Source organism: Oncorhynchus kisutch, linkage group LG2 (genome assembly GCF_002021735.2).
Source record: "Oncorhynchus kisutch isolate 150728-3 linkage group LG2, Okis_V2, whole genome shotgun sequence".
NCBI lineage: Eukaryota > Metazoa > Chordata > Actinopteri > Salmoniformes > Salmonidae > Oncorhynchus > Oncorhynchus kisutch.
The window spans coordinates 17,883,419-17,909,753 of NC_034175.2; the positions used below are offsets into that span (position 1 = coordinate 17,883,419).

The 26,335-nt window shown below is 43.3% G+C and overlaps 1 protein-coding gene across 3 annotated transcripts in view; it reads right to left on the bottom strand.

Moving 5' to 3' along the window:
• Positions 1-3,003: 3,003 nt before the first annotated feature.
• The window catches only part of LOC109908466 (semaphorin-6D-like), a 164,034-nt gene continuing 140,702 nt past the window's right edge, over positions 3,004-26,335 (bottom strand). For 2 of the 3 annotated variants that reach the window (XM_031789408.1, XM_020507117.2), the window contains exons 17-20: positions 25,522-25,580; positions 25,086-25,136; positions 21,163-21,327; positions 3,004-6,790 (exon numbers count right to left, since the gene is read on the bottom strand). In XM_031789408.1, the coding sequence (XP_031645268.1) occupies positions 5,424-6,790; positions 21,163-21,327; positions 25,086-25,136; positions 25,522-25,580 (1,642 nt within the window). In that variant the 3' untranslated portion in view covers positions 3,004-5,423. The remainder of the gene's footprint in view (positions 6,791-21,162; positions 21,328-25,085; positions 25,137-25,521; positions 25,581-26,335) is intronic. The other variant, XM_031789410.1, reaches the window with a different exon arrangement.

The following is a 26,335-nucleotide window of genomic DNA, read 5'->3' on the forward strand; positions in this document are numbered from 1 at the left end:
TAACCTATGGTGACTCCCTGCTTATAAAAAAGGTAAAATAAAATATATAGGTTAACTCACATTACACACGACAGAAAACATAAAAGCCCATAGATGTAGCTATTCTGTCTGAAACAAGCGTGGTGTGGATTAAGGCCATTCAGAGACTTTCCTAGAAGCCACTCCTGCATTGGCTAGGCTGTGTGCTTAGGGTCGTTGTCCTGTTGGAAGGTGAACCTTCACCCTCAGTCTGAAGTTCTGAGCGCTCTGGAGCAGGTTTTCATCAAGGATCCCTCTGTCCTTTGATCTGTTCATCTTTGCCTCAATCTTGATAAGTCTCCCATTCCCTGTCGCTGAAAAACATCCCCACAGCTTGATGCTGCCACCACCATGCTTCACCGTAGGGATGGTGCCAGGTTTCCTCCATGAAGCTTGGCATTCAGGCCAAATAGTTCAATCTAGTTTTCATCAGACCAGAGAATCTTGTTTCTCATGGTCTGAGAGTCCTTTAGGTGGCTTTTGGCAAACTCCAACTGGCCTGTCATGTGCCTTTTACTGAGGAACGGCTTCCGTCTGGTTACTCTACCATAAAGGCCTGAATGGAGGAGTGCTGCAGAGATAGTTGTCCTTCTGGAAGGTTCTCCCATCTCCACAGAGGAACTCTAGAGCTCTGTCTGAGTGACCATCGGGTCCTTGGTCAACTCCCTGACCAAGGCCCTTCTCCCCCGATTGCTCAGTTTGGCTGGGCGACCAGCTCCAGGAAGAGTCTTGGTGGTTCCAAACATCCATTAAGAATGATAAGGCCACTGTGTTCTTGGGGACCTTCAATGCTGCATAAATTCTTTGGTACCCTTCAATAGATCTGTGCCTAGACACAATCCTCTCTCGGAGCTCTACAGGCAATTCCTTTGACCTCATGGCTTGGTTTTTGCTCTGATGTAAACAAGTGTGTTCCTTTCCAAATCATGTCCAATCTATTTAATTTAACACGTGGACTGCAATCAAGGTGTAGAAACATCAAGGATGATCAATGGAAACAGGATTAACCTGAGCTCAATTTCAAGTCTCATAGCAAAGTGTCTGAATACTTATGTAAATAAGGTATTTCTGTTTTTTCTAAAGACACGTTTTTGCTTTGTCATTATGGGATATTGTGCGTAGATTGCTGAGGATTATTATTATTTTTAAATCCATTTTAAAATAAGTTTGTAACGTAACAAAATGTGGAAAAAGGGAAGGGATCTTTCCCGAAGGCTCTGTATATAATATACACTGAACAAAAATATAAATGCAACATGTAAAAAATGAAAGATCCCAGAAATGTTCCTTAAAACAAAGCTTTTTTCTCTAAAATGCTGTGCACAAATTTGTGGAAATCCTTGTTAGTGAGCATTTCTTATTTGCCAAGATAATCCATCCAATTGACAGGTATGGCATAACAAGAAGCTGATTAAACAACATGATCATTACACATGCACACCCTGTGATGGAGACAATAAAAGGCTGCTCTAAAATGTGCAGTTTTGTCACACAACACAATGCCACAGATGCCTCAAGTTGAGGGAGCATGCAATTGGCATGCTGACTGGCAGGAATGTTCACCAGAGTGGTTGCCAGAGAATTTAATGTTAATTTCTCTACCATAAGCCACCTCCGTTGTTTTAGAGAATTTGTCAGTATGTCCAACCAGCATCACAACCAGGCGTCGTGTTGCCGAGGGGTTTGCTGATGTCAAAGTCGTGAACAGAGTGCCCCACGGTGGCAGTGGGGTTATTATATGGGAGGCATAAGCTACGAACAAGAAATACATTTGCATTTTATCAATGGCAATTTGAATGCACAGAGATACCATGACGAGATCCTGAGGCCCATTGTCATGCCATTCATCTGCCGCAATCACCTCATGTTTCAGCATGATAATGCATGGACCCATGTCTCAAGGATCTGTACACAATTCCTGGAAGCTGAAAATGTCCCCGTTCTTCCATGGCCTGCATACTCACCAGACATGTCACCCATTGAGCATGTTTGGCATGCAGTGGATCGACGTGTATGACAGAATGTTCCAGTTCCAGCCAATATCCAGCAACAACACACAGCCATTGAAGAGGAGTGGGACAACATTCCACCGGCCACAATTAACAGCCTGATCAACTCTATATGAAGGAGATTTTTTGATTCACGCCCATACTTTTTTAATGGCGTCTTCGACCAACAGATGCACATCTGTAATTCCCAGTCATGTGAATTCCATAGATTAGGGCGTAGTTAATTTATTTCAATAGACTGTTTTAATTATATGAACTGTAACTCGGAAAAATCATTGAAATTGTTGCATATTGCATTTATATTTTTGTTCAGTATAAATACACATCTTGAATAGGATGATCTATTTGGGACGCAATTTGAATGAAATTGAACACTGAGTGCTCAAGTATCCACTGATTTAAAGCAATTATATTCAAGTGATAGGCTGTTAAAAAAACTCTGCAGCTGCGAATAAAAATATGAATATTGTTACAATTAAAAAGTAAAGTGAACCCCGAAAGATGTGTAAATTAGACGTCCATTCAGTCCTTATATGATCCTACTGTGGCAAAGGCTATGCTGCAGCAAATGTAGACCTACCTGTCACAAGAAAAATAAGTTACCATGATAAGATCATAGATTGGACTGCGCTCCATAGCCTACTGAGATGCGCTCTGTACCAACCCTGAGCGTTGATGATTGATCACGCAGATAGCAGAGAGAAGGCCGGTGAGAAGCCAGATTTAGCCAGATACAATTTAACAGTTCAATTTCATGTCCTGTTGTTGATAGAAATAATTTATTACAATTGAAGGGTTTTTCGCAGTTATTTATCCTGGGGAAAAGGGAGTGGGTTTGGGCGGGAAGTCTCGGTAACCCTGTTCCCACTATTCAACCCTACTCTTGACAATGGTTTATAAAGATGTGAAATACTTTTGCAATAAAACACAGGTAACTTCTATGTGAGAATAACGTGACACACATCAGAGTCAGTGACACACTTGCAATGTATTTTCTTTTATTTCTATTATAAGAGACATACAATGGTATTCTGTGAGACCAAATTCATAAAAGCCCAAGAGCTTCTGCCAAGAGAATGAAGACATTCTGAATCAACGAGTCCCCCCCCCCCCCCCCCCCCCCCCCAAGATAATGTATTTATGTATTTACACTCTGTGCAATACTGATAGCTATTAAAAGTCAAATAGACCATTCCCTTTCCCATACAATCTCAATGCAAACTCAAATAAACTTCATTTCAACTCACCAATAAGTACTGTAGCTGCCCTTTTCCTGTTATGAGATATGGTCACATTCAAAATAAAATACTGGTTTCATGTGTAATGGGAGGGATCCATATGTTCTGTGAGGATTCTACTTATGCGTGTGTTGCATCCACACAACTAGTTTGTCTAAAACGCAAGAATGTAGCCATCTATAACTAATGTTGTAGTTTATGCTCATGTATCTATCAGTCAGCCCAAGGTGAATTCAAGTGTGAATGGTAAACTTGGGGTCAGACCAGCTTCATGAATCTAGGGCATAAATAGTATTTTCAGATACAGTAATAGTTTTATTTTCTCTCTCAAATAATTGACCATGAATCCAGTAACCGATGAAGTAGCCCAGAAAGTGCAACAGCAGAGAGTTCCAGAGGGAGTGGTATTTCTGAGGCCAATCTGACTGCTTTCCCTCTCTCTCCCTGAGGAGAACGCCCGGCAGACGCTTCCGGTCTACACTCATCAGATCAGGGAGTCCATTCAATTTCTACCTAAAACAATTATAACATCTTCTGATCAGACAAGAAAACACTAAATCCCAACCTTGTGATCTTTTTCGCTACCTGTGGTGTTGAGGTTGAGACCAAGTGATATGTAGGGAGTATCAGAGAGCCTGAATAATCTTAACATCTGAGGGACTGATGTCCCCCCTTTTAATCTATTGAGTAGCCTGCTATGCTACAAACAATCAAAAGGTAAAGTTAGCAATCAGGGAAAAAGACAACCCAGTGAAAACACATGAAAAGGAGGCAAACAAAAAAGATGCAGCCTCAAGCTGTGGTAGTCGCTATGCCAGGGCTGGCAGGCTCACAGTTCAGGGATATCAAAAACCCTAGTTAGAAATACAAATCTACAATATATATGACACATTCCGAACGACCATAACAAAAAAAAAATCTAACACCTATTATATAGCATCTTGGCGCCTTGCATTTACCCCTACCACATACTATATTAAATAAGGCACACATTTACACATACAATTAACATTTGGCTAGTATTATTCCTTTATTTACAACTAATAGCCAAAGTTAATAATTATAATAACTGCTGTCTATACCATGTTGTGTTTTTTGGGGGTGGATGGTCTGATCATGATCCTGATTCTTTGGGGGTTGAGTGTCTGGTCCTCTTTGGGTGTGATACATGATAATTATATTAGAATTTATGAGGATCAACTAAGCACCAATGTGATAAAAACATTATTTAGGAATTGTAGTAGACCCTACTTCATAGACCAGCTGTATTAATGCCTTTCATCTGTTTCTCAGGACTTGGCAGTAGGGTAGTAGGGTCTCCATTTTCCAAAAAAGAGAACCGCCTAGCATAGTTGCTTTGAGTAGTTTCCTTTGCTTGTCAGTATCCACCATATTGGCTATTTTTTTGAATGCGAGTAGTACATTCACCATGAACTTGTTAATATGGTAAATTATGACTTATTCTCCTAGTCCACATACTAACCATGCTGAAACAGGAGCAGGCGGGGCCTTGCCTCATTTCGAGAACTTCTATTTGAGATGCCAAATACCAACCAGTAATGAATTTCAACATAATGGGTTCAGTTTCAAAGTAAGGCAAAAAGACAGAGCTACCTTTAAAGGAGTTTTGTTGATGTCATTTCACGGGATACATATACTGCATATGTATATGTATACATATACGGTGTAGATATAAACACACATATATATACACACACATGCATATATAGAAACACGTTAGGGGGATCAGGACTGTTTGTCAACACTACATAAGAAAAGGTAAGCAAAAGCAAGTTTCATAGGCATCGCAAGAAGCTCTAGATTCAATCTTAAGATGTCCGATGTTTGATGGCAAACCCTTCCATAACTAAGTTGCATGGTAAATCCACACTGAGGACATTGGCAGCATAATGTAAGGGGGTCACGTTTCACCAACCATAGTCCCTCACGTTCTATAAGCAAGTAGTTGAGCAATACCAATATGGTACAAAGATATTCAATTGGACAAAAAGGGGGAAATCACAAGTTTGTTTGAGGTTTGTCGACAGCGAGAATGGCTGCCATAAAATCAAGGGCACATCTTCCACTTTTCACCCATTGAGAGGAGAGGACGAGGCACAGTCACTCTTGTCCTGTTCTCCTCCTCTCCTCTTTCTCCTCAGTAGTTGAAGTTTCCCTGTTGGTTGACGGGAGAGGAGGCAGGGATGAAGAGGGGTTTGGGAGGGACGTCGGGTTTGAGGGAGGTGGTCCGGCGGACTATGGCCCCTCGGTGGAGGTATCCTCCGGTATCCTCCTGTTGCTCTCCATTGTAGCTCTGCTGGCGTGTCAGGTACCCATTGGGGATGAGCGGGTAGTGGATCTCGCAGGCGCTGCCGGTGGAGTTCATTCGAGCCAGCATAGGGGGTGGTTGGTGCTGGTGGCCGTTACGCTGGCTGAAGCTTTGCTGTCGGTGAACCATCCCTCCACCACCCCCTCCGTTGGCAATCTTAGTGGCAGCGGTAATCAGTGAGTGTCTCTGGGAAGAGTGCCTCCGCTCCAGGGTGGACTGGTGGTGATGGGGCATGTCTGGAGGTACGTCCATGCGGCGGGTCAGGCTGTCTCGGGGCAGGGTGGATGAGCTGTAGTAAGGCGCTGACTCGGTCTCTGGGATGTGCGGCTGGATGCGGTTGGCAAAAGCTAGTTGACTGCCATGGCACCCGCCGCTGGCTGACAGGCCGGATGAAGTCATGACCTGGGTGTTCTTGCTGGAGTTGGCCTCGTGGATGTGTTTGAGCAGCTCGTCCAGTGATGTGACCTCCATCACCTTCTGCGGGTAGCAGGGGTAAGGCTGCTGGACCAACATGCGCTCAGTATTGTGGATCTTGCGCTCCTCCAGGTGCTGGGGTCCACCGACCAAGGCATGCCCATTGGCCAGAGCTTGCCCATTGGAGAAGCTGTGAGAGTAGGGGTAGATCTGCTGGTGGAGCAGGCCTGAGCTGGGCCTGGAACCTTGTCCCATGTTGTGGGACTTGGGCTCCTTGGCATTGTTGCAGTTCTGGTTCTTCTCCCACTGGTTCTTGAAAGCCTTCATGTTCTTGATGGGCAGTTCAGGGGTGGAGTCTGGGGTGGGAAGACCAGAGAGCTCAGAAGAGTGGTGTAGGTGATGGGGGTGAACCAGGTCTCCCATGGTCATCCCTGGGTGGTGACCACCGTTCCGTCTGGGTGCTCCTTGATGATGCTCCTTCCCGTTCTGGAAGAAGGAGTTGTAGAGCTTGGGCGAGGACACCTCCATTTTATCCTCCTTGTTCTGGCTGTCCAGCAGGCCATTGAGCTTGGCCAGGCTGCGTAGGGACAGGGCGTGAGGGATGGGGGCCTCCGGGTCCTTGGCCAGCCTCTTGGTCTTGTTGCCGGTGTGGTTGCAGTAGCAGGAGACCAGAAAGCCTGAGAGGAAGGCTCCAAGGACAAAGGCCACCAGCACACAGGCGATCAGCAGGGTGTAGTGGACACTGTGGTTGGTCTTCTCCATCTCGGGAGGCCGTCGGACACCTTCACAGAAAAAGAGAGCGAGAACAAAATGGGCTTTAGTGTAATGAAACCAGAGACCTAGAAGAGACTATAATTTCTATGAGGTCAAGCAGGCAGCAGCTGGAAAATACCGGTTGTGTTTACAGAAGCTCTACTACGTGGGAAGCAGCATTGCAGAGGTGTTGGAACTAGCCCCTTGGCTTTCCTCCCTCTGTTAATGACAGCGATCACTGCCTCATTGCCTGCATCCGTAATGGGTCAGCGGTCAAACGACCTCCACTCATCACTGTAAAACGCTCCCTGAAACACTTCTGCGAGCAGGCCTTTCTAATCGACCTGGCCGGGGTATCCTGGAAGGATATTGATCTCATCCCGTCAGTAGAGGATGCCTGGATATTTTTTTAAAAATGCCTTCCTAACCATCTTAAATAAACATGCCCCATTCAAGAAATTTAGAACCAGGAACAGATATAGCCCTTGGTTCTCCCCAGACCTGACTGCCCTTAACCAACACAAAAACATCCTATGGCGTTCTGCACTAGCATCGAACAGCCCCCGTGATATGCAGCTGTTCAGGGAAGCTAGAAATCATTATACACAGGCAGTTAGAAAAGCCAAGGCTAGCTTTTTCAAGCAGAAATTTGCTTCCTGCAACACTAACTCAAAAAAGTTCTGGGACACTGTAAAGTCCATGGAGAATAAGAACACCTCCTCCCAGCTGCCCACTGCACTGAAGATAGGAAACACTGTCACCACTGATAAATCCACCATAATTGAGAATTTCAATAAGCATTTTTCTACGGCTGGCCATGCTTTCCACCTGGCTACTCCTACCCCGGACAACAGCACTGCACCCCCAACAGCAACTCGCCCAAGCCTTCCCCATTTCTCCTTCTCCCAAATCCATTCAGCTGATGTTCTGAAAGAGCTGCAAAATCTGGACCCCTACAAATCAGCCGGGCTAGACAATCTGGACCCTTTCTTTCTAAAATTATCTGCCGAAATTGTTGCCACCCCTATTACTAGCCTGTTCAACCTCTCTTTCGTGTCGTCTGAGATTCCCAAAGATTGGAAAGCAGCTGCGGTCATCCCCCTCTTCAAAGGGGGGGACACTCTTGACCCAAACTGCTACAGACCTATATCTATCCTACCGTGCCTTTCTAAGGTCTTCGAAAGCCAAGTCAACAAACAGATTACCGACCATTTCGAATCTCACCATACCTTCTCTGCTATGCAATCTGGTTTCAGAGCTGGTCATGGGTGCACCTCAGCCACGCTCAAGGTCCTAAACGATATCTTAACCGCCATCGATAAGAAACATTACTGTGCAGCCGTATTCATTGATCTGGCCAAGGCTTTCGACTCTGTCAATCACCATATCCTCATCGGCAGACTCGACAGCCTTGGTTTCTCAAATGATTGCCTCGCCTGGTTCACCAACTACTTCTCTGATAGAGTTCAGTGTGTCAAATCGGAGGGTCTGCTGTCCGGACCTCTGGCAGTCTCTATGGGGGTGCCACAGGGTTCAATTCTTGGACCGACTCTCTTCTCTGTATACATCAATGAGGTCGCTCTTGCTGCTGGTGAGTCCCTGATCCACCTCTACGCAGACGACACCATTCTGTATACTTCCGGCCCTTCTTTGGACACTGTGTTAACAACCCTCCAGGCAAGCTTCAATGCCATACAACTCTCCTTCCGTGGCCTCCAATTGCTCTTAAATACAAGTAAAACTAAATGCATGCTCTTCAACCGATCGCTACCTGCACCTACCCGCCTGTCCAACATCACTACTCTGGACGGCTCTGACTTAGAATACGTGGACAACTACAAATACTTAGGTGTCTGGTTAGACTGTAAACTCTCCTTCCAGACCCATATCAAACATCTCCAATCCAAAGTTAAATCTAGAATTGGCTTCCTATTTCGCAACAAAGCATCCTTCACTCATGCTGCCAAACATACCCTTGTAAAACTGACCATCCTACCAATCCTCGACTTTGGCGATGTCATTTACAAAATAGCCTCCAATACCCTACTCAACAAATTGGATGCAGTCTATCACAGTGCAATCCGTTTTATCACCAAAGCCCCATATACTACCCACCATTGCGACCTGTACGCTCTCGTTGGCTGGCCCTCGCTTCATACTCGTCGCCAAACCCACTGGCTCCATGTCATCTACAAGACCCTGCTAGGTAAAGTCCCCCCTTATCTCAGCTCGCTGGTCACCATAGCATCTCCCACCTGTAGCACACGCTCCAGCAGGTATATCTCTCTAGTCACCCCCAAAACCAATTCTTTCTTTGGCCGCCTCTCCTTCCAGTTCTCTGCTGCCAATGACTGGAACGAACTACAAAAATCTCTGAAACTGGAAACACTTATCTCCCTCACTAGCTTTAAGCACCAACTGTCAGAGCAGCTCACAGATTACTGCACCTGTACATAGCCCACCTATAATTTAGCCAAAACAACTACCTCTTTCCCAACTGTATTTAATTTTAATTAATTTATTTATTTTGCTCCTTTGCACCCCATTATCTTTTTATTTCTACTTTGCACATTCGTCCATTGCAAAACTACCATTCCAGTATTTTACTTGCTATATTGTATTTACTTTGCCATCATGGCCTTTTTGCCTTTACCTCCCTTCTCACCTCATTTGCTCACATTGTATATAGACTTGTTTATACTGCATTATTGACTGTATGTTTGTTTTTACTCCATGTGTAACTCTGTGTCGTTTTATCTGTCGAACTGCTTTGCTTTATCTTGGCCAGGTCGCAATTGTAAATGAGAACTTGTTCTCAACTTGCCTACCTGGTTAAATAAAGGTAAAATAAAATAAAATAAATAAAATGAATCAATAAACTATTTCTTGCCAAGACCTCATCTTTCGTCTCCAACTGCAAAGAGTGGCAGAGGGCAAGAGCTCCCCAGTCAGTGAGAAATCAAGTCCAAAATGAGTTTGGGCTTTAAATATTGATGGGTGCACTGGCAGGAGTCTGATGTCTTTCACACTGGCTGTGCTTTGAAATGCATGGATCAGGGTGAGTGCACCTGCGATGAACTTGCCAAAAATAACCAACTCGACTAACTAGCTCATAGAATAAATCACTCTTTAATTGAACGAGAGTCTGACTGATTCAAATTTTTGTTTGGGAAAACATCTGAACTGCCGCAACTAAGCACCTGAAAATCTCAAGGTTATCTCAACACTATGAAAACGCCCTTGGATGGTGTGACCCTGCCACTATATTTGCCTAATGGCATCTGAGATTCGACAGGAGGAGTGATACTAGCCACCTCTCTCACAATCAGAGCTCATTTACAAAGGCTGCTGCCATCTGTGGTGTCAGGCCCTTCTCCAACCTTAATGATAGTCTCTGTGAAATTGATAAGTCTGGGGAGGGGAATTGGCCCGCACTGGGAGGAGAAATGCAGGTGTCTCAAATAGGCTAATTGCATCCCGTAATGAGAGCTCAGGTTAGGCAGTAATGGGCAATGATAGTGCCAGCTTTAGACGTAACTGTGGTGATGGGATGTTGAAGATGATGAGGAGGGGGGTGGGGGGGGTCTAAATCATTGGGCCCAAGAGAGACTTGTCGAGGGTTTCTCTCTTTCGATGAAATTACAAAGAGTTGCCACATGCTTCAGCTTTAACAGAGTGAGGGCACTTGATTAGAAGGGAATTTCACTGAGGGAATTTACAATTAGGCGTTTAGCGGAATCAAACATCTCGTACAACAATTTCAATGACAGCAGTGTCTTACACTTCATAATTTCTTTAAATGGGTTTTGTTCAAATAGGTTGCCAAAACATTATTGTGTCTGAATAAGAAAAACATTGTTGGGTCGAAAACTGGAGTGTGTGAGGGTAAATGCAGGCAGCATACCATTACCATTTGAAAGATATTCATTCATTTATAAGGGAAAGGGAGATGTGAATAATAACTCACATGAATCTACAGTACATGCAGAACACAGCACAGAATGACCTTGGATACATTTATTTTTTAAAAAGAAGCTTTTTGGTCAAGTGTGTGTGTATATCATTAGGTATATATGTGGAGAACAAGTATGCAGTCCACACACAGTATGTCCTCAGGTATATTCTGAATGTGGAGAACAAGTATGCAGTGCACACACAGTATGTCCTCAGGTATATTCTGAATGTGGAGAACAGGTATGCAGTGCACACACAGTATGTCCTCAGGTATATTCTGAATGTGGAGAACAGGTATGCAGTGCACACACACACACTGTAGGCTGAAGAAATGAGTAGCAAAACTCCACTGCAGCTTCAAGCACAAACTCGTCATGAATCTATACAAGTAACAAAAGCACAACGGGGAAAATCTCAATGTGTCAATAGAGGAGCACAGACATCAGCCTTGAAGCTCCTGGCACTTTGCTAGTAACTCTAAAGGGTACTTGTCACCATTACCGTTTGTCTTCGACAGCCTCTTAATACAAACAGAGAGAAGATGGGGCAGAATTAGCATCAAACAAGGATTGGTTCTTTGGTCTTGAAGGAGCTGCCGACACGAGTGTCTCTTTGCCTGGTGTTGATGGAAAGTTATATGTAGGTCACAAAGTTACAGGAGAAGTGTCTGCTCCCTGTCTCTCTCTCAGTGCTATCAGGAAGTAAAGGCTTTTAGAGCACTGCAAAGCTCTATATCACTATCAATCGGGCCATTTGCTCTACATCAGTGAGTAGAATACTGAGTGCCATTCCCCTATAGAGAGATGCAATATACTGTACGATCACATCCTCCTGGCGATAATGTTAAATTCACAGAGTAAGTTTGACGTGCTGCTTTGAAATCGCGAGTTCTATCCATTCAAGTGCTATATCCATTGTATTTCTATGGCGATGCTTCGTTTATCCTATCTGTCCTAGGCCAGTGTGTCAGAGTGAGCCGAGGCAGTGTGGCAGCATGGGGGTTTTATGAATAATACAGGCCAGGATGCCCATGTCTCTGTGTGGCTTCCCCCAGCCTCCCTGTGGCTCCCAGCTCCCAGTCCTGTGACTCATCTGGGACCCCTGACCAGGACCCTATGACTATTGAAGGGTTCCACATGGCTGAGGAGCTATGAGTCAAGCGACACAGTGGGGATACACAGATCTCCAACCCCACGCACAACCTGTCACAACACGTTTGGGGCTGGAGTGGATGACTCAATCGGGCCGTATGCGTGACATATGGTGGCATGGTCACAGTGAAATTAATACCCACTGAATCATGGCATGGGGGGACTGGTGTGCTGTTAGATGTCGCACAGGAGGCATAGCATGCAGGCAAACAGTTGACGATAAAGCATTGCCTCAATACAGTGTTGAAAGAAAATACCTTTAAAAATGGTCAAATGAATCATTTTATGAGCCAATATTGTATGACACCTCTGATAAAGAGGTGAAACAAAAAGGTTTGAGAGCGCTGCTTTAATGTAACATGTGACCATTCATTGGAGTTGTCTGCACCTGTGTAGTGGTAGAGTTGCATTAAAAATGTTAGTAAAATATAGGTGTGGTATATAAAGATATATGGTGCCGCAGGATAATTGAAGCTACTCAAAGCAACAATAACCTCCTCTCAATGGTTTATATAATGTTAATAACAGTGTTTTTCCATGTTTGTTTTTCTCGGTTGTCACACTATATCTTTAGCCAAAGTGTGGGTTCAGCATGGTCTCTGCTGAACAGAGGCCTACTATACGTGTAATCTGTGACATACAGGAACACACACACATTAAGAACTCTCAAGTCTTCTAAGAAGGTAAACACACATATGGTTGAGATTTGACAGGAGGGAAGGAGAGGAGAAATGGTGACAGAAAGGGAGAGAGAGGGGGGACAGCTGGAAGTATTCATGCTCGAGAGGAAGAGAGCAACAAAGAGAGAGAGATACAGTAGGTAGAGAAAATATAACTTCAGTAAGAAACTGCCAGGCAACGGAAAAGAGAGAGAGCGGAACAGGACAGAAAAGAGACGAGCAAGAGAACTAGAGAAAATAAAATGAAAAAGAATGTGGCAGAAAGCTGGGGACAAAAAGTGACAGAAATAGAGTGTGAGAAAGAATGTGCAGGGAGCAGATTGTAAGGGGGAGGCTGGGAGATGATGATGGAGAGAGAGAGATGTGTCAAAGTGAGTGACAGATTGTCAGCCTGGTGGGTTTTGAAGCCTCGCTCTCAGAAGCAGCTGTGTTTTGGTACGTAGAAGGACCCCGCTTGACGCTCTCTACCATAATGGTAAAAATAGACAAGGCTGTGCATTATGTAACTGAGCTAAAGCGATACACAACCTGTAGTCTGTTCTGTGTTTCACTAATTGGGGATGGGTTGCGCGAGGAGCGATTCTGGAGTGTGAAGTGTTATTTCGACAGGTGATAAAATAACGCCAAAACAAACAAAAACAAAAGAAGTGAAACACAAACAACGCAAGCAGGGGTTTTCACCTTTGACTCACATCTAACCCTTCTTTGAGATGCTTAAAACCGATAGCTATATAAATCATACAGATTCATTTATTTCCATAAAATGCCCAAATGAACTACTACTTTACATACCTCAGAAGTGTATCAGCGTCATGCTGTGCTTTATTCTACTGCATGCATAGAATCAGTTAGCCATCTGCAGTGTTGGTTGCCAAATGGATGGTCTTGAGAATCAGGGATTTAGGATAAACTGGACAGCAACCGATTATTGAGCTGGGATACTACGGTGCTTTTGGTAATCTTGATTGCTGATACTCAACTATGGCGTGGAATGTTGGAATATAGACACGGCTCGACTTTGGGACAATTCCAAGGTACAGTACGCAAATGTTGTTTTCAAAGTGAACTATCCCTTTAAAGATTGTGTCAATACACTGCTCAAGCTGGCACTTACAGTGCCTTCAGAAAGTATTGATAACCCTGTACTTACTCTACATTTTGCTGTGTTATAGCCTGAATTCAAAATGTATCAAATGTATTATTTTTCTTATCCATGTACACACAATACCCAATAATGGCAAAATGGAAACACGTTTTTTGAAATGTGCAAAATGTATTGAAAATTAAAAACAGAAATATTTTATTTAATTAAGTATTCACACCCCTGTCAAACACCTTTGGCAGCGATTACAGCTGTGAGTCTCTCTGGGCAAGTCTCTAAGAGCTTTCCATACCTGGATGGTGCAACATTTGCCCATAATTTTAAGAATTATTCAAGCTCTTCAAGAACTCTTCATCAACTTTCACGTCTTGCCATAGATTTTCAAGTAGATTTAAGTCAAAACAGTAACGTGGCCACTCAGGAACATTTATGGTCTTCTTGGTAAGCAACTCCAGGTGTAGATTTGGCCTTGTGTTTTAGGTTATTGTACTGCTGAAAGGTTAATTAATCTCCCAGTGTCTGGTAGAAAGCAGACAACCAGGTTTTCCTCTAGGATTTTGCCTTGCTTAGCTCCATTATGTTTCATTTTTATCTTGAAAAACTCCCCAGTCCTTAAAGATTAAAAGCTTTACATTTTTTATGAATTGGTAAACATTTCAAAAAACATAATTCCACTTTGACATTATGGGGTATTGTGTGTAGGCCAGTGACCATAAATCTAAATTTTATCCATTTGAAAATTCATGCTGTAACACAACAAAATGTTGAAAAAGGGGTGTGAATACTTTCTGAAGGTACTGTAGCTAGGCGCTGGAAACGACTCCTGAGTACTATATTTGCATCAAGTAAAGACGTTCCAAAATAGCCTGATTAGTTTCTGTTTCTCTACAGCTGAGGGAAGAATGTAATAGTTCCATTAAAGGGTACTTCATTCCATAGTGGCGCAATGAGTCAAAATGGCCCCGGGCTTCGCAGGCTTCGCAGGCAACCATTAACCCCAACTAATGCCAGAGATCTATTTTCTGCTGTGGAAAACACAACAACAAATCATCGGCTGATATACTACAAGCACTGTGAGTGTTTTCAAAATTAGACACGAACAGGAGTATGCTAACTAAAATTCGGAGTACTTTGACAGTTCAAATAGCTGATGCTTGGGTAATGATGAACACAGTTAACGCTCTGTGTTTGTGTGTGTGGTGTGTGAGCGTGTGAAAAAGGGGGTCTGGGTGTTCATGTGAATGAATTCAATCATGTACTCTCATTATTAAGAATATGCATAATATTACACATCAGTGCCCAACCAATTGGACGCGGCTTGATTTATGCACACACGAGGTAATATGATACGCTGTAATGTAACTGGTTCAGTCCAATTGAAAAAGAGTGCTAATGACATGATGCCATTTTATTATAAGTGTGCTGATGCATGTAGAGCATCAAGAGGTTTCACTGAGGAGAATTGTGTTGAATACTAGTCAAAAAATTAAAAAAGGTGCTAATGGAGAGATCGAAATGTACACATTAGTTACCTGGAGGAAAATGGGGGCGGGTCATGCTTTTTCAATTTCAGCCAGGGGGAGGGTTTAGTGTAACAACAATATCATGGAATAAAATATAATAAATTAGGAAATGATAGTTTCTCATATAGACTGTTCATATAGGCCTACCTGTTATGTGGCTGCGGTGTTAAACAATGTGTGGCTTTTCTCGAATTCAATGATGATCAGGTACTTCAGTTGTATCTGGTTCTGTTGCGATACATTTTAACAGTTGATCCCTTTAGCACTGTTCCAAACTTAGACTATCCTCTTTTTTGTGTGTTACTTTTACCCCTTTTTTCTCCCCAATTTCATGATATCCAATTTGTAGTTACAGTCTTGTCCCATCACTGCAACTCGCCCACGTACTCGGGAGAGGTGAAGGTCTAGAGCCATGTGTCCTCCAAAACAAGCTGCAATGCTTTTTGACACACTGCTTGCTTAATCCGGAAGCCAGTCGCACCAATGTGTCAGAAGAAACACCGTCCAACTGGCGACCAGAGTCCACTTGCAGGTGCCCGGTCCACCACAAGGAGTCGCTAGAGTGCGATAGGACAAGGAAATCCCAGCTGGCCAAACCCTCCCCTAACCCGAACGACACTGGGCCAATTGTGCGCCGTCTCATGGGTCTCCCGGTCAAGGACGGCTGTGACACAGCCTGGGATCGAAACGAGTCTGTAGTGATGCTTCAAGCACGATGCAGTGCCTTAGACCTAAGCTGACTATCCTCTTTTTGAACAAAAGCCAGAATTGAAATCTAAATGGCTTCGGTGCTGCAGCATGCGTTCATTCGGTGTCATGCTCTGTTGTGGTATAAAAAAATATTCTGCTAGTCTCCAGTCATTTTCATAAAAATGACATAGAATTGCATAGAAATGCATTTATAAAAGGCATTTCTTCGTAGACTAAGTGAATAGGAGGATAGATTCATGCAGTGCTTTTATTATAATGGATATCTTTTCACACACCCTTGTCTGTGGTGGTTTGAGAAGCCACAACCTTCTGGCTACTTTGCACTGTAATTCTTACAAAAAAGGCTCTCGTCTGTCCTAAGAGTGAGGGTAAACGGTAAGCATGTTTTTTGCTATCCACTTAATATTTTAATTATTATTTTGGGTATTGGGGAGTTTTTTTCTTTCTTTTTCAAACGTTCAGGGAAGGTCAGATAAAAATATATTTTACTGAAGGGAAGGCCATCCATTTTAATTTCAGAGAGATACGATTTTCTCCAAGTATCCCAAATAACACAGTCGTGGCCAAAAGTTTTGAGAATGATACAAATATTAATTTCTACAGTTTACTGCTTCAGTGTCTTTAGATATTTTTGTCAGATGTTATTATGGAATACTGAAGTATAATTACAAGCATTTCATAAGTGTCAAAGGCTTTTATTGACAATTACATGAAGTTGACGCAAAGAATCAATATTTGCAGTGTTGACCCTTGCATGCTGTCAATTAACTTCTGGGCCACATCCTGACTGATGGCAGCCCATTCTTGCATAATCAATGCTTGGAGTTGTCAGAATTTGTGGGTTTTTGTTTGTCCACCCGCCTCTTGAGGACTGACCACAAGTTTGCAATGGGATTTAGGTCTGGGGAGTTTCCTGGCCATGAACCCAAAATATCAATGTTTTGTTCCCGAGACACTTAGTTATCACTTTTGCCTTATGGCAAGGTGCTCCATCATGCTGGAAAAGACATTGCTCGTCACCAAACTGTTCCTGGATGGTTGGGAGAAGTTGCTCTCGGAGGATGTGTTGGTACCACTCTTTATTCATGGCTGTGTTCTTAGGCAAAATTGTGAGTGAGCCCACTCCCTTGGCTGAGAAGCAACCCCACACATGAATGTTCTCAGGATGCTTTACTGTTGGCATGACACAGGACTGATGGTAGCGCTCACCTTGTCTTCTCCGGACAAGCTTTTTTCCGGATGCCCCAAACAATCAGAAAGGGGATTCAGAGAAATTACTTTACCCCAGTCCTCAGCAGTCCAATCCCTGTACCTTTTGCAGAATATCAGTCTGTCCCTGATGTTTTTCCTGGAGAGAAGTGGCTTCTTTGCTGCCCTTCTTGACACCAGGCCATCCTCCAAAAGTCTTCGCCTCACTGTGCGTGCAGATGCACTCACACCTGCCTGCTGTCATTCCTGAGCAAGCTCTGTACTGGTGGTGCCCCGATCCCGCAGCTGAATAAACTTTGGGAGACGGTCCTGGCACTTGCTGGACCTTCTTGGGCGCCCTGAAGCCTTCTTCACAACAATTGAACCGCTCTCCTTTAAGTTCTTGATGATCTGATGATACATGTTTGTTTTAGGTGCAATCTTACTGCCAGCAATATCCTTGCCTGTGAAGCCCTTTTTGTGCAAAGCAATGATGATGGCATTTGTTTCCTTGCAGGTAACCATGATTGACAGAGAAAGAACAATGATTCCAAGCACCACCCTCCTTTTGAAGCTTCCAGTCAGTTATTCGAACTCAATCAGCATGACAGAGTGATCTCCAGCCTTGTCCTCGTCAACACTCACACCTGTGTTAACAAGAGAATCACTGACATGATGTCAACTGGTCCTTTTGTGGCAGAGCTGAAATGCAGTGGAAATGTTTCTTTGGGGATTCAGTTAAATTGCATGGCAAACAGCGACTTTACAATTAATTGCAATTTATCTGATCACTCTTCATAACAGCATACAAACTAAGGCAGCAGACTTTGTGAAAATGTATATTTGTGTCATTCTCAAAACTTTAGGCCACGACTGTACAATCCCTTAGAACCTGGCAAGTAGAGACCAATTTGCCATAATATCTCAGTACAGTACATCACTCAACGCTGACTTTGAAAACCAAGATATTATCTGTCAAAACATGAGCGATAATACAGTTCAAAGACACATTTTCCATTTCAAACAGCTTTGGAACAGACATAGTTCAAGTAGTGTCTGATAGCCTCATCCACCATCAAATCAAGCATGGCACTACATGCAGTGGGACATTTCACATGCAGTTGCATCAGGAATAAAGTAAAGAGAATAAAGAGGGCATTCACCATTCAGCACCTGGTAAAGCTACTGTATTCCAGAGCCAATCCCTAACATAACTCCTGAAACAAACATTAACTGTCTGGATAGAAAAGCAGCTCTGGAAGAACCATAGCGTCCCCAAACAGTGGCCTAAAGCCACAGAGAAACAACTGCTTGTAGGCAACAAACACACAAAAAGCACAGTTTCAGTCATAGGCTTTCACAGGGGGAAAAGGGGAAGAGAAGGAGAGGAAGATTCAACCAAGGAGGCAGATAAGGGTTAGTCAGTCCAACCGAAAAACAGACAGGTTAATAGAGAACTATTCCCCAGGGGTAAGGGGTCGAGGAGACAGAAAGGGATAATGGGTTGGGGTTAGGAGTCAGGACAACTGCGTGTGTGGATCTGTACACTGTGGGCCCAAACGTCACTGGGACACTCAACATTCTGATGTTGACTAACACTCTGGTCTCCATGGTGTTAACATGATAATAAAAATGTAATGGTGACACTAAGCACTCTGAACATGAGGGTGACAGTAAACATATAGGAAGTTTCCCCAGACTCAGATTAAGCCTAGTGCTGGATTAAAAAGCATGCTCAATGGAGAATCACCATCAGCTGTTTTGTTGTTGTCCAGGACTAGGGTTAATATGTGAACGGGAAACCAGTCCCTAATGTTGTCAAACAGGCAAGAACATGTTGTGAACAACTTTATGTATAATGCATGTTTTGAGGTGTTCATTTTGCTGCGTATGGAAAGATGTAGTATTGTGTATGTACTGTATATGACCAGTGGGGAGGTGTACAGTACAGAGCCCTACAGTGTGTGTTTTCATAGTAAAAGCTGATGTTAATCATAGCTGTTATGAAGAGCGAGTAATTCGGGCAGAATAATTAAAGGAAACTATGGTCTAGTTAAAGTAACCTTTATTTAGTGTCATTACCACATGACTAAGTAGTGATGCTAAATTGGCTGTGACAGCTGTAACTGAGGCACTTTAGTGAGGTGGGTAACATTTTCCTGGTTATGATGAATAGCTTAATGTACACAGCCAGCTTGAGGAGGATGCTGCATAGGATTGTTGATATGCCTAAACTATCTATGTTTTTTGAGTTTATAATGCACAACTTAAAATGGATTTAACGACATAGCATGACTGATGATGTCGTAATCAAAAAGAGAGGTGATATGAGTGTTGAGTTGTATTGATGGCTAGACAGGAAGTAATGTAACCTGGTGTCTATATTCCTCGAGCCACTGAGATATAAACAAGAGTAAGGAACTGGCACCATCCCTCCAGGACACCAACCCCTTTTCAGCAGCAAAGAGAAGTTCAGCCTGAGTTCATTCTCTGCTCTTCTCCTAGTGCTTTAATGAGTTTCAGAGCCCTGCCTGCTTGCCTCTATTATCGAGTTGTCTCCCTGTACTTGTCAGCTAAATTAGCTGCTAGCAAGGTTCTTTTTTTGCCGTACCCACACAGGTTCATTTGAATATGGAGACGACCCCGGAGGTCTGTTTAAAATAAGCTAAGCAGGAAATAACACTGGGAAAACAAACAGCGAGGTCTAAAAGCTGGGTCTAAATAATGTGTGTTTGTGTAGGTTGAAGCATTCTGACACTGTAGGGAGATAGGCGTTCTCCCTTGATGGAAACACAGTGTCGAACTGCAGCTAAATGATTGCTGGAAATGTTCATAACAGCGAGGTCTCAAAAGGGGTGCTTGTACTTGTATTTTGGTCAGTCATAGTCTTTATATAATACATTGTTTCTATCCGTAGCTGGATGAATCATGTCACCTTGTATTTGCGTCTGTGTAGGCCTTACATAAAATAAAAACAAAAGCTGTTGGGATGCAATTCTAGAGGGCTGCAGAATTGCTATTACTAGCTTGCGGTAAATTGTTTTTGTTTATTGTGCCAAAGATGTTTCAAACCTGTCTCAAGGCCAGCCTTAAACTTACATCAGCTCTATCTAGGCTCTTGTCAAATTAACCTCAGTTTACAGAAGTACATTATGAGTTGTATTGGTGCTGAGCTAGAACAAAAGCCTGCACCCACGGCTGCCCTCCAGGACCAGAGTTTCTTGACCCCTATTCTACCTACAGTGTTTGGGTGCATCAGAGAGAGAGGCCTTCCTGGAACTGCCACGCTGTTACTTCCAGAACAGTTCCTCTCTCGCCTTATCAGCCGGGTCCCCCGTGCTTTTGATTGAACCGGCAGCCAGGCGACACTAGCCCATGCTGAAATAGATTGCGTTGCCCAAGTTTCTATTACGGTTTCCCCTTGTCCGCACGCCGGCTGCTGGTTATTTATTTGTTACAGGCTTTTCTCATTTGAGCCTGGGTGGCTCATCATTGCAGCCGGAGACTCTGTCGGCCTGAATGGAACCCATCACTACACAGGATTTATGGACTCCTGACAAGGCGCCAGAGGAGTGCAGCAAGGAGAGCCTGGGCTAAAAGAAATAGCATCAACGAACAGTCTTCCCATCCTGCTGAATATTAGGAGCTCCGGTTGGTTTCCTATTGGGAGTAATCTGGGAATGACATTCAGGAAGCAGCGCTCTAGACAGCGTGAGAAGAGAAGACGTGCTTGGTTGTGTGTGATTATGAAAGTGTGTCCCGCTGGAGAGGGGAGAGTAAGCTACCCTAGAATATGGACAAATTAAGAGATGAGCAGACAAGCAGGAGTCATTTTGTTTGGACATTGATTTGAAGAGTTAATTGAAGGGTTAATTGGAGCCAATGCAGTATCTATTTAAGTGATTAAGCCTCTCTAACTCATGGTTGCTTCATTAAGTGAGTGGATATATGGTTAAACGTTCAGTGTCCTACACAGAGTGTTAGAGTGTTAGTGATCAGCATGGTTAGCAGTGTGCAGTGAAGCTTCAGGGCCCATCAATGCAATCCAGTGCAGGTCAAAGTTCAGCAGACACAGACACCCCACCCCCTTACCCTCCATCTCCACACTGATTGGTTCCGAGTCAGGTGACCCCTGGTCCCCAACTGGGACTGGAGGACCGCCATCTGGACCTGTACCTCTTTCAGAGTCACCTGCCACCTTTGGGAATGGGGCCACCTGATTGGTTGTGCTGGCGGTTGTTGTGGGTGTGGTCTTCCCTGTTGTTGTGCAGGTGGGGGAGGGGTAACAAAGTAACCCGTTAGTGAAATGGAAATGCAGCACACAAAAACACCTAAATATAAAATGTTGTTTTATGACCAGGGAAGGATTCTTAGTGCCTTGGGAGAAAAAACGTAAATCCAGCATGAAAAAAAGATTACTGTCATAATTACTGTGAAGCTGATGATGACAATGAGGACATTAACATAAAGAGTGCTTTGAAGAGAATTGAATCCATGAGTGCAATAAATAAAGTAGGTAGCCTATACATTACACGTAAAGCACTCCTCCATAGGTGCAACATGATTCAGTGCTTTAGAACCAACGTTTTCCCCCACTGTTTAATGCCCTTAATAGATAAAACATTCAGGTGTTGCAGCAATTACGAGTCATTGGAGAAATACACTCAGGGGCAATATGGTCATGATTTGGCTGCAGTGCTGGCCTTAAGATTTCCAAACCTGCTGCCTTTGTTACCGAACCAGTGAGAAATCTCTTGACCCGGCACTGCAGCACATTCTACACAGCAAAACCCTGTTGTTGTGGATGCTACCAGCTGGTGCATGGACTCTTCCAGCACATACAAACTTTGATATACAGTTACCTTTCACAGCCGATTTTCTTTACTAAGTAGTTTGACAGATGAGGTGAAATAGATACCAGTAGCTGAGGTAATGGTAGGTAATGATTTACAGCAACTTCCGGTTCTCTGCTTCACTAAACTGTTTTACAGGTAGTTACCGTCTAACCTACATAGGGAATGGTCTATGGAAAATGTGACAATGTCAACATATCCAATTAGGATCTATACTGGTACTGTGGGGTTATGAGGGGTCTGAGTCTGTGGATCCAATACGGGTCTGTACTGTGAGAGACCTGGCAGAAGAAAGCACTGTCATCGTCACAACACCCATCATGAGTGTCTTCCTAATTCTCTGACAGTGGATGTCCTTGAGGCCTTGTGTGCAGCACGCCGCTATTGACGTGGACGTTTCGCTAATAAGCCGGCCATAATGTTAGCATACTGGAGGGTGCCAGCCCAGATTGAAAGCGAAAGGCCCGCTCTCGATGCCAGTTGATAGTTTTCACTCTGAATAAGATGCCCTGTCAGAGCACCATCTGCGCCAGGCAAATTAAAACGGCACACCGGGGGAGTTCAGCCTTGGCATGCCAGACAACGGCTCCAAGGGCTGCATTATTAGTTCAATTTATCAACATTGTGTGTGTGCATTGTTTTCTCCTTTACAGAGAGAAAAGCACAATATGCAGTGGGGAATGGTTTGATTGTCCACACTGCTGGGTGTTTGTCTCTTGCTGCTTTCTCTATGGGATGGGATTGTTCCATTCCCGGGGAATAGTAAGAAAGGACTTAGGAACCAATGCACACCAGCGAGAATGGTATTGTTCAACACTATGGGGTGTTCTATTGTGGGGAAACCTTGATCTTCAGCTTGGACTCAAAGGTTTTTGTCATTCTGCAGGTCTGAGTCTGAAGTATGACAGTGTGTGAAGTACTTCAAACAGAGTACAGAGGCATGGATGGAGTAATCGCCTGGTGGAATTAGCCAGTGGGGTTGCTCATCTAGTCCCACTGCCCACTGAGCGGCACTACTTCCTTCAGCAGAGAGGATACGGAGAACAAAGGCATTGTGGGAATGTGGAGGTCTGAGGCTAAGCTGCAGTGCAGACAGTATTGCTTCTGTTCTGAAGTACATGAAAAGGCTGGACTGGATTGATGGTATTGTTGAGATATAATGGCCAGCAACTCTCACTAAGATGGTCTCAATGCTGTGTTTATCACTTCTAGGGATAAGCAGCCACCATCAGTACCCATGGATAATTTGTAAGGTGACAAAGGGATATACAGTTGAAGTCGGAAGTTTACATAACCTTAGGTTGGAGTCATTAAAACTCGTTTTTCAACCACTCCACAAATTTCTTGTTAAACTATAGTTTTGGCAAGTCAGTTAGGACATCTACTTTGTGCATGACAAGTCATTTTTCAAACAATTGTTTACAGACAGATTATTTCACTTATAATTCACTGTATCACAATTCTGGTTCATCCTTGGGAGCAATTTCCAAATGCCTGAAGGTACAACGTTCATCTGTACAAACAATAGTACGCAAGTATAAAAACCATGGGGCCACGCAGCCGTCATACCGCTCTAGAAGGAGACGCGTTCTGTCTCCTAGAGATGATGGTGCGAAAAGTGAAAATCAATCCCAGAACAACAGTAAACGACCTTGTGAAGATGGAGGAAACGGGTACAAAAGTATCTATATCCACAGTAAAACGAGTCCTATATCGACATAACCTGAAAGGCCGCTCAGTAAGGATGAAGCCACTGCTCCAAAACCGCCATAAAAAAGCAAGACTACGCTTTGCTGCAGGAGGGACTGGTGCACTTCACAAAATAGAGGAAGGAACATTATGTGGATATATTGAAGCAACATCTCAAGACATCAGTTAAAGCTTGGTCGCAAATGGGTCTTCCAAATGGACAATGACCCTAAGCATACTTCCAAAGTTGTAGCAAAATGGCTTAAGGACAACACAGTCAAGGTATTGGAGTGGCCATCACAAAGCCCTGACCCCAACCTATAGAAACTTTGTGGGCAGAACTAAAAAAGCATTTGCGAGCAAGGAGGCCTACAAACCTGACTCAGTTACACCAGCTCTGTCAGGAGGAATGGACCAAAATTCACCCAACTTATTTTGGGAAGCTTGTGGAAGGCAACCCGAAACATTTAACCCAAGTTCAACAATTTAATGGCAATGCTACCAAATACTAATTGAGTGTATGTAAACTTCTGACCCACTGGGAATGTGATGAAATAATTAAAAGCTGAAATAAATCACTCTACTATTATTCTGACATTTCATTTTCTTAAAATAAAGTGGTGATCCTAACTGACCCAAGACAGAATTGTTTTACTTGGATTAAATGTCATGAATTGTGGGAAAACAGAGTTTAAATGCGTTTGGCTAAGGTGTATGTAAACTTCCAACTTCAACTGTATCTATTTTTTTTTCTACCAGCAACTACTTTTAGGGAAAATTGTGGATTCCCATTGAATTAGACTGAGAAGTTTGAGAGGTGTGAGCCTGAATGAGTTCACCAATTGTATCACTACCTACCTCACTAGTTAACTAACTAGTCGGCTAACTCAGCTAACCGAACACCATTGAGATACATCGATAAGAGCAGTAAACAATTCTGCTCTCTGACAGAAAACAATCATTAAGTCATGGCCCATGGATGTCATTATCATAATTTGAAGGTAATTCTACAGTAATTGTTTATTAATGCTACGTTAGAATCCATCTCAGCTGAGAGCGCTAGAAATGTGCTTTAGCGCCTGCTGCCAGCCACTGAGCTCTGTAGCCACCCTGCTCTATGGGCAGGCAGTGGGGAGTAATGGAGTGTTACAGGGATGATGATTCTCCTTAATAAAAGGGAAGTAGGCAGCTTGGCGACTGGCGCTGCTAGCCTGTTAAACATCCATGCTGGTGCTGCTGCCACGACTAGCTTTGGACAATAGCTCCAATGTTAAAGATAGCTGTTCGTGTGAGAGAGGTGATGTTGCTGTTCTGTGCAACAAACATTCCTGAACTTCTCATGTTGCATAACAACTTCAAAAAAGGGGAATAGAGATGTTGCTTACCAGGCTTTGCTAGCGTTAGCCTGTTTGCTAACAACCTCAGACAGTTCGACAAGCTTTAAAAATAGAGGATAAAGAAATGTCAACTGACCATATGCTGAATCAGCAAGAGTGTTTTGCTTGCGTGTGGTCGCCAGGACGTCTAGAGAAGAGAAGGGAAAGCAACAGACATATTGACAGAACAGTACATTGTGTAAGTCTGAGTACTGGTTAAACACTCAAACTGTGCTTAGTTAAATGTATAATTGACTGCTTGTTTAACGTGCCCATCTGCAAGGGAAAATTGAGAGCAAAATTCCCACTAGGGTACTCTCTTCAGCTAGGAAATGACAGGCTACTTATACTTGTATTGAGTTGCTGATTAATTTAATTGTAATATCATGCCCCAGGTATGGCAATCACTTTTTCTGTATCATTTTGGACAATTAAACACACTTGATAAGCTTCGCTTGTTATGAAAGAGCTTTTATGATGGCTCTGTGCCAGTAGTGGAGAGCCATTAAGAACAGATGATTGGTCCACCTTACCGTGGCAGCTATCTGGGTAGTGAGGGTAGCCGTTCTCCACATCCTGCTCAAATCCGCCCCTGAGGAAAAACAAAACAGAAGAGGACAAAACGGCCTGTCAGCGTGTATGTGTCATTCCTCTTTCACCATTTTAAACACAACCTCCGCTTTCATTAATTGGGTACATTGTCAAGCTTTCCAAAATGGTTCTGTTGATGACAAAGACTTAAATAAATTGTGTTGCAAAAGAAAACCATTTAATTGGTTTTGTCTCTGCAAGGTCAGGCTGACTGTTTTGTTAATTCACCTGAGCCCAAATTCAAATGGATGTGTTGTGCTATCATCTAGCTAGAATAATGTTTCACCACCAGTTGCATCCATGATGATTCTCTAGTTCTCCACTTGTTCTCTTATACAGCAAAATAAACACTGCATTTTTGTAAGGCATTTAGTACCTCTAGTATGTATTTACATTTGGTTGAGCTCCAGTGCATTGGACACTTTCTTGGACATCTTTCTTCTATGAATCAAAGGCTTATACACATTCAGAAATCATACATTCCCCCTGGTGAGTAATGTGACTGCGTTGATGCACAATGGAGTGAGTGGCCCCTTAGTCAAGCAGAACATAACATCAATGACACTGAATCTTCTACAATGCAGTATCGACTGAGCAGGCAATCAAAGAAAAGAACAGATGTAAATACTCATGAACATTCACACATACGCAAACACACACACACAAACACACAGGCAATCAAACACACACATCTACACACAGACTTTCCAGACGCGGCCAAAAACAAATGACATCTAAATGAAATGCAGGCCTAGA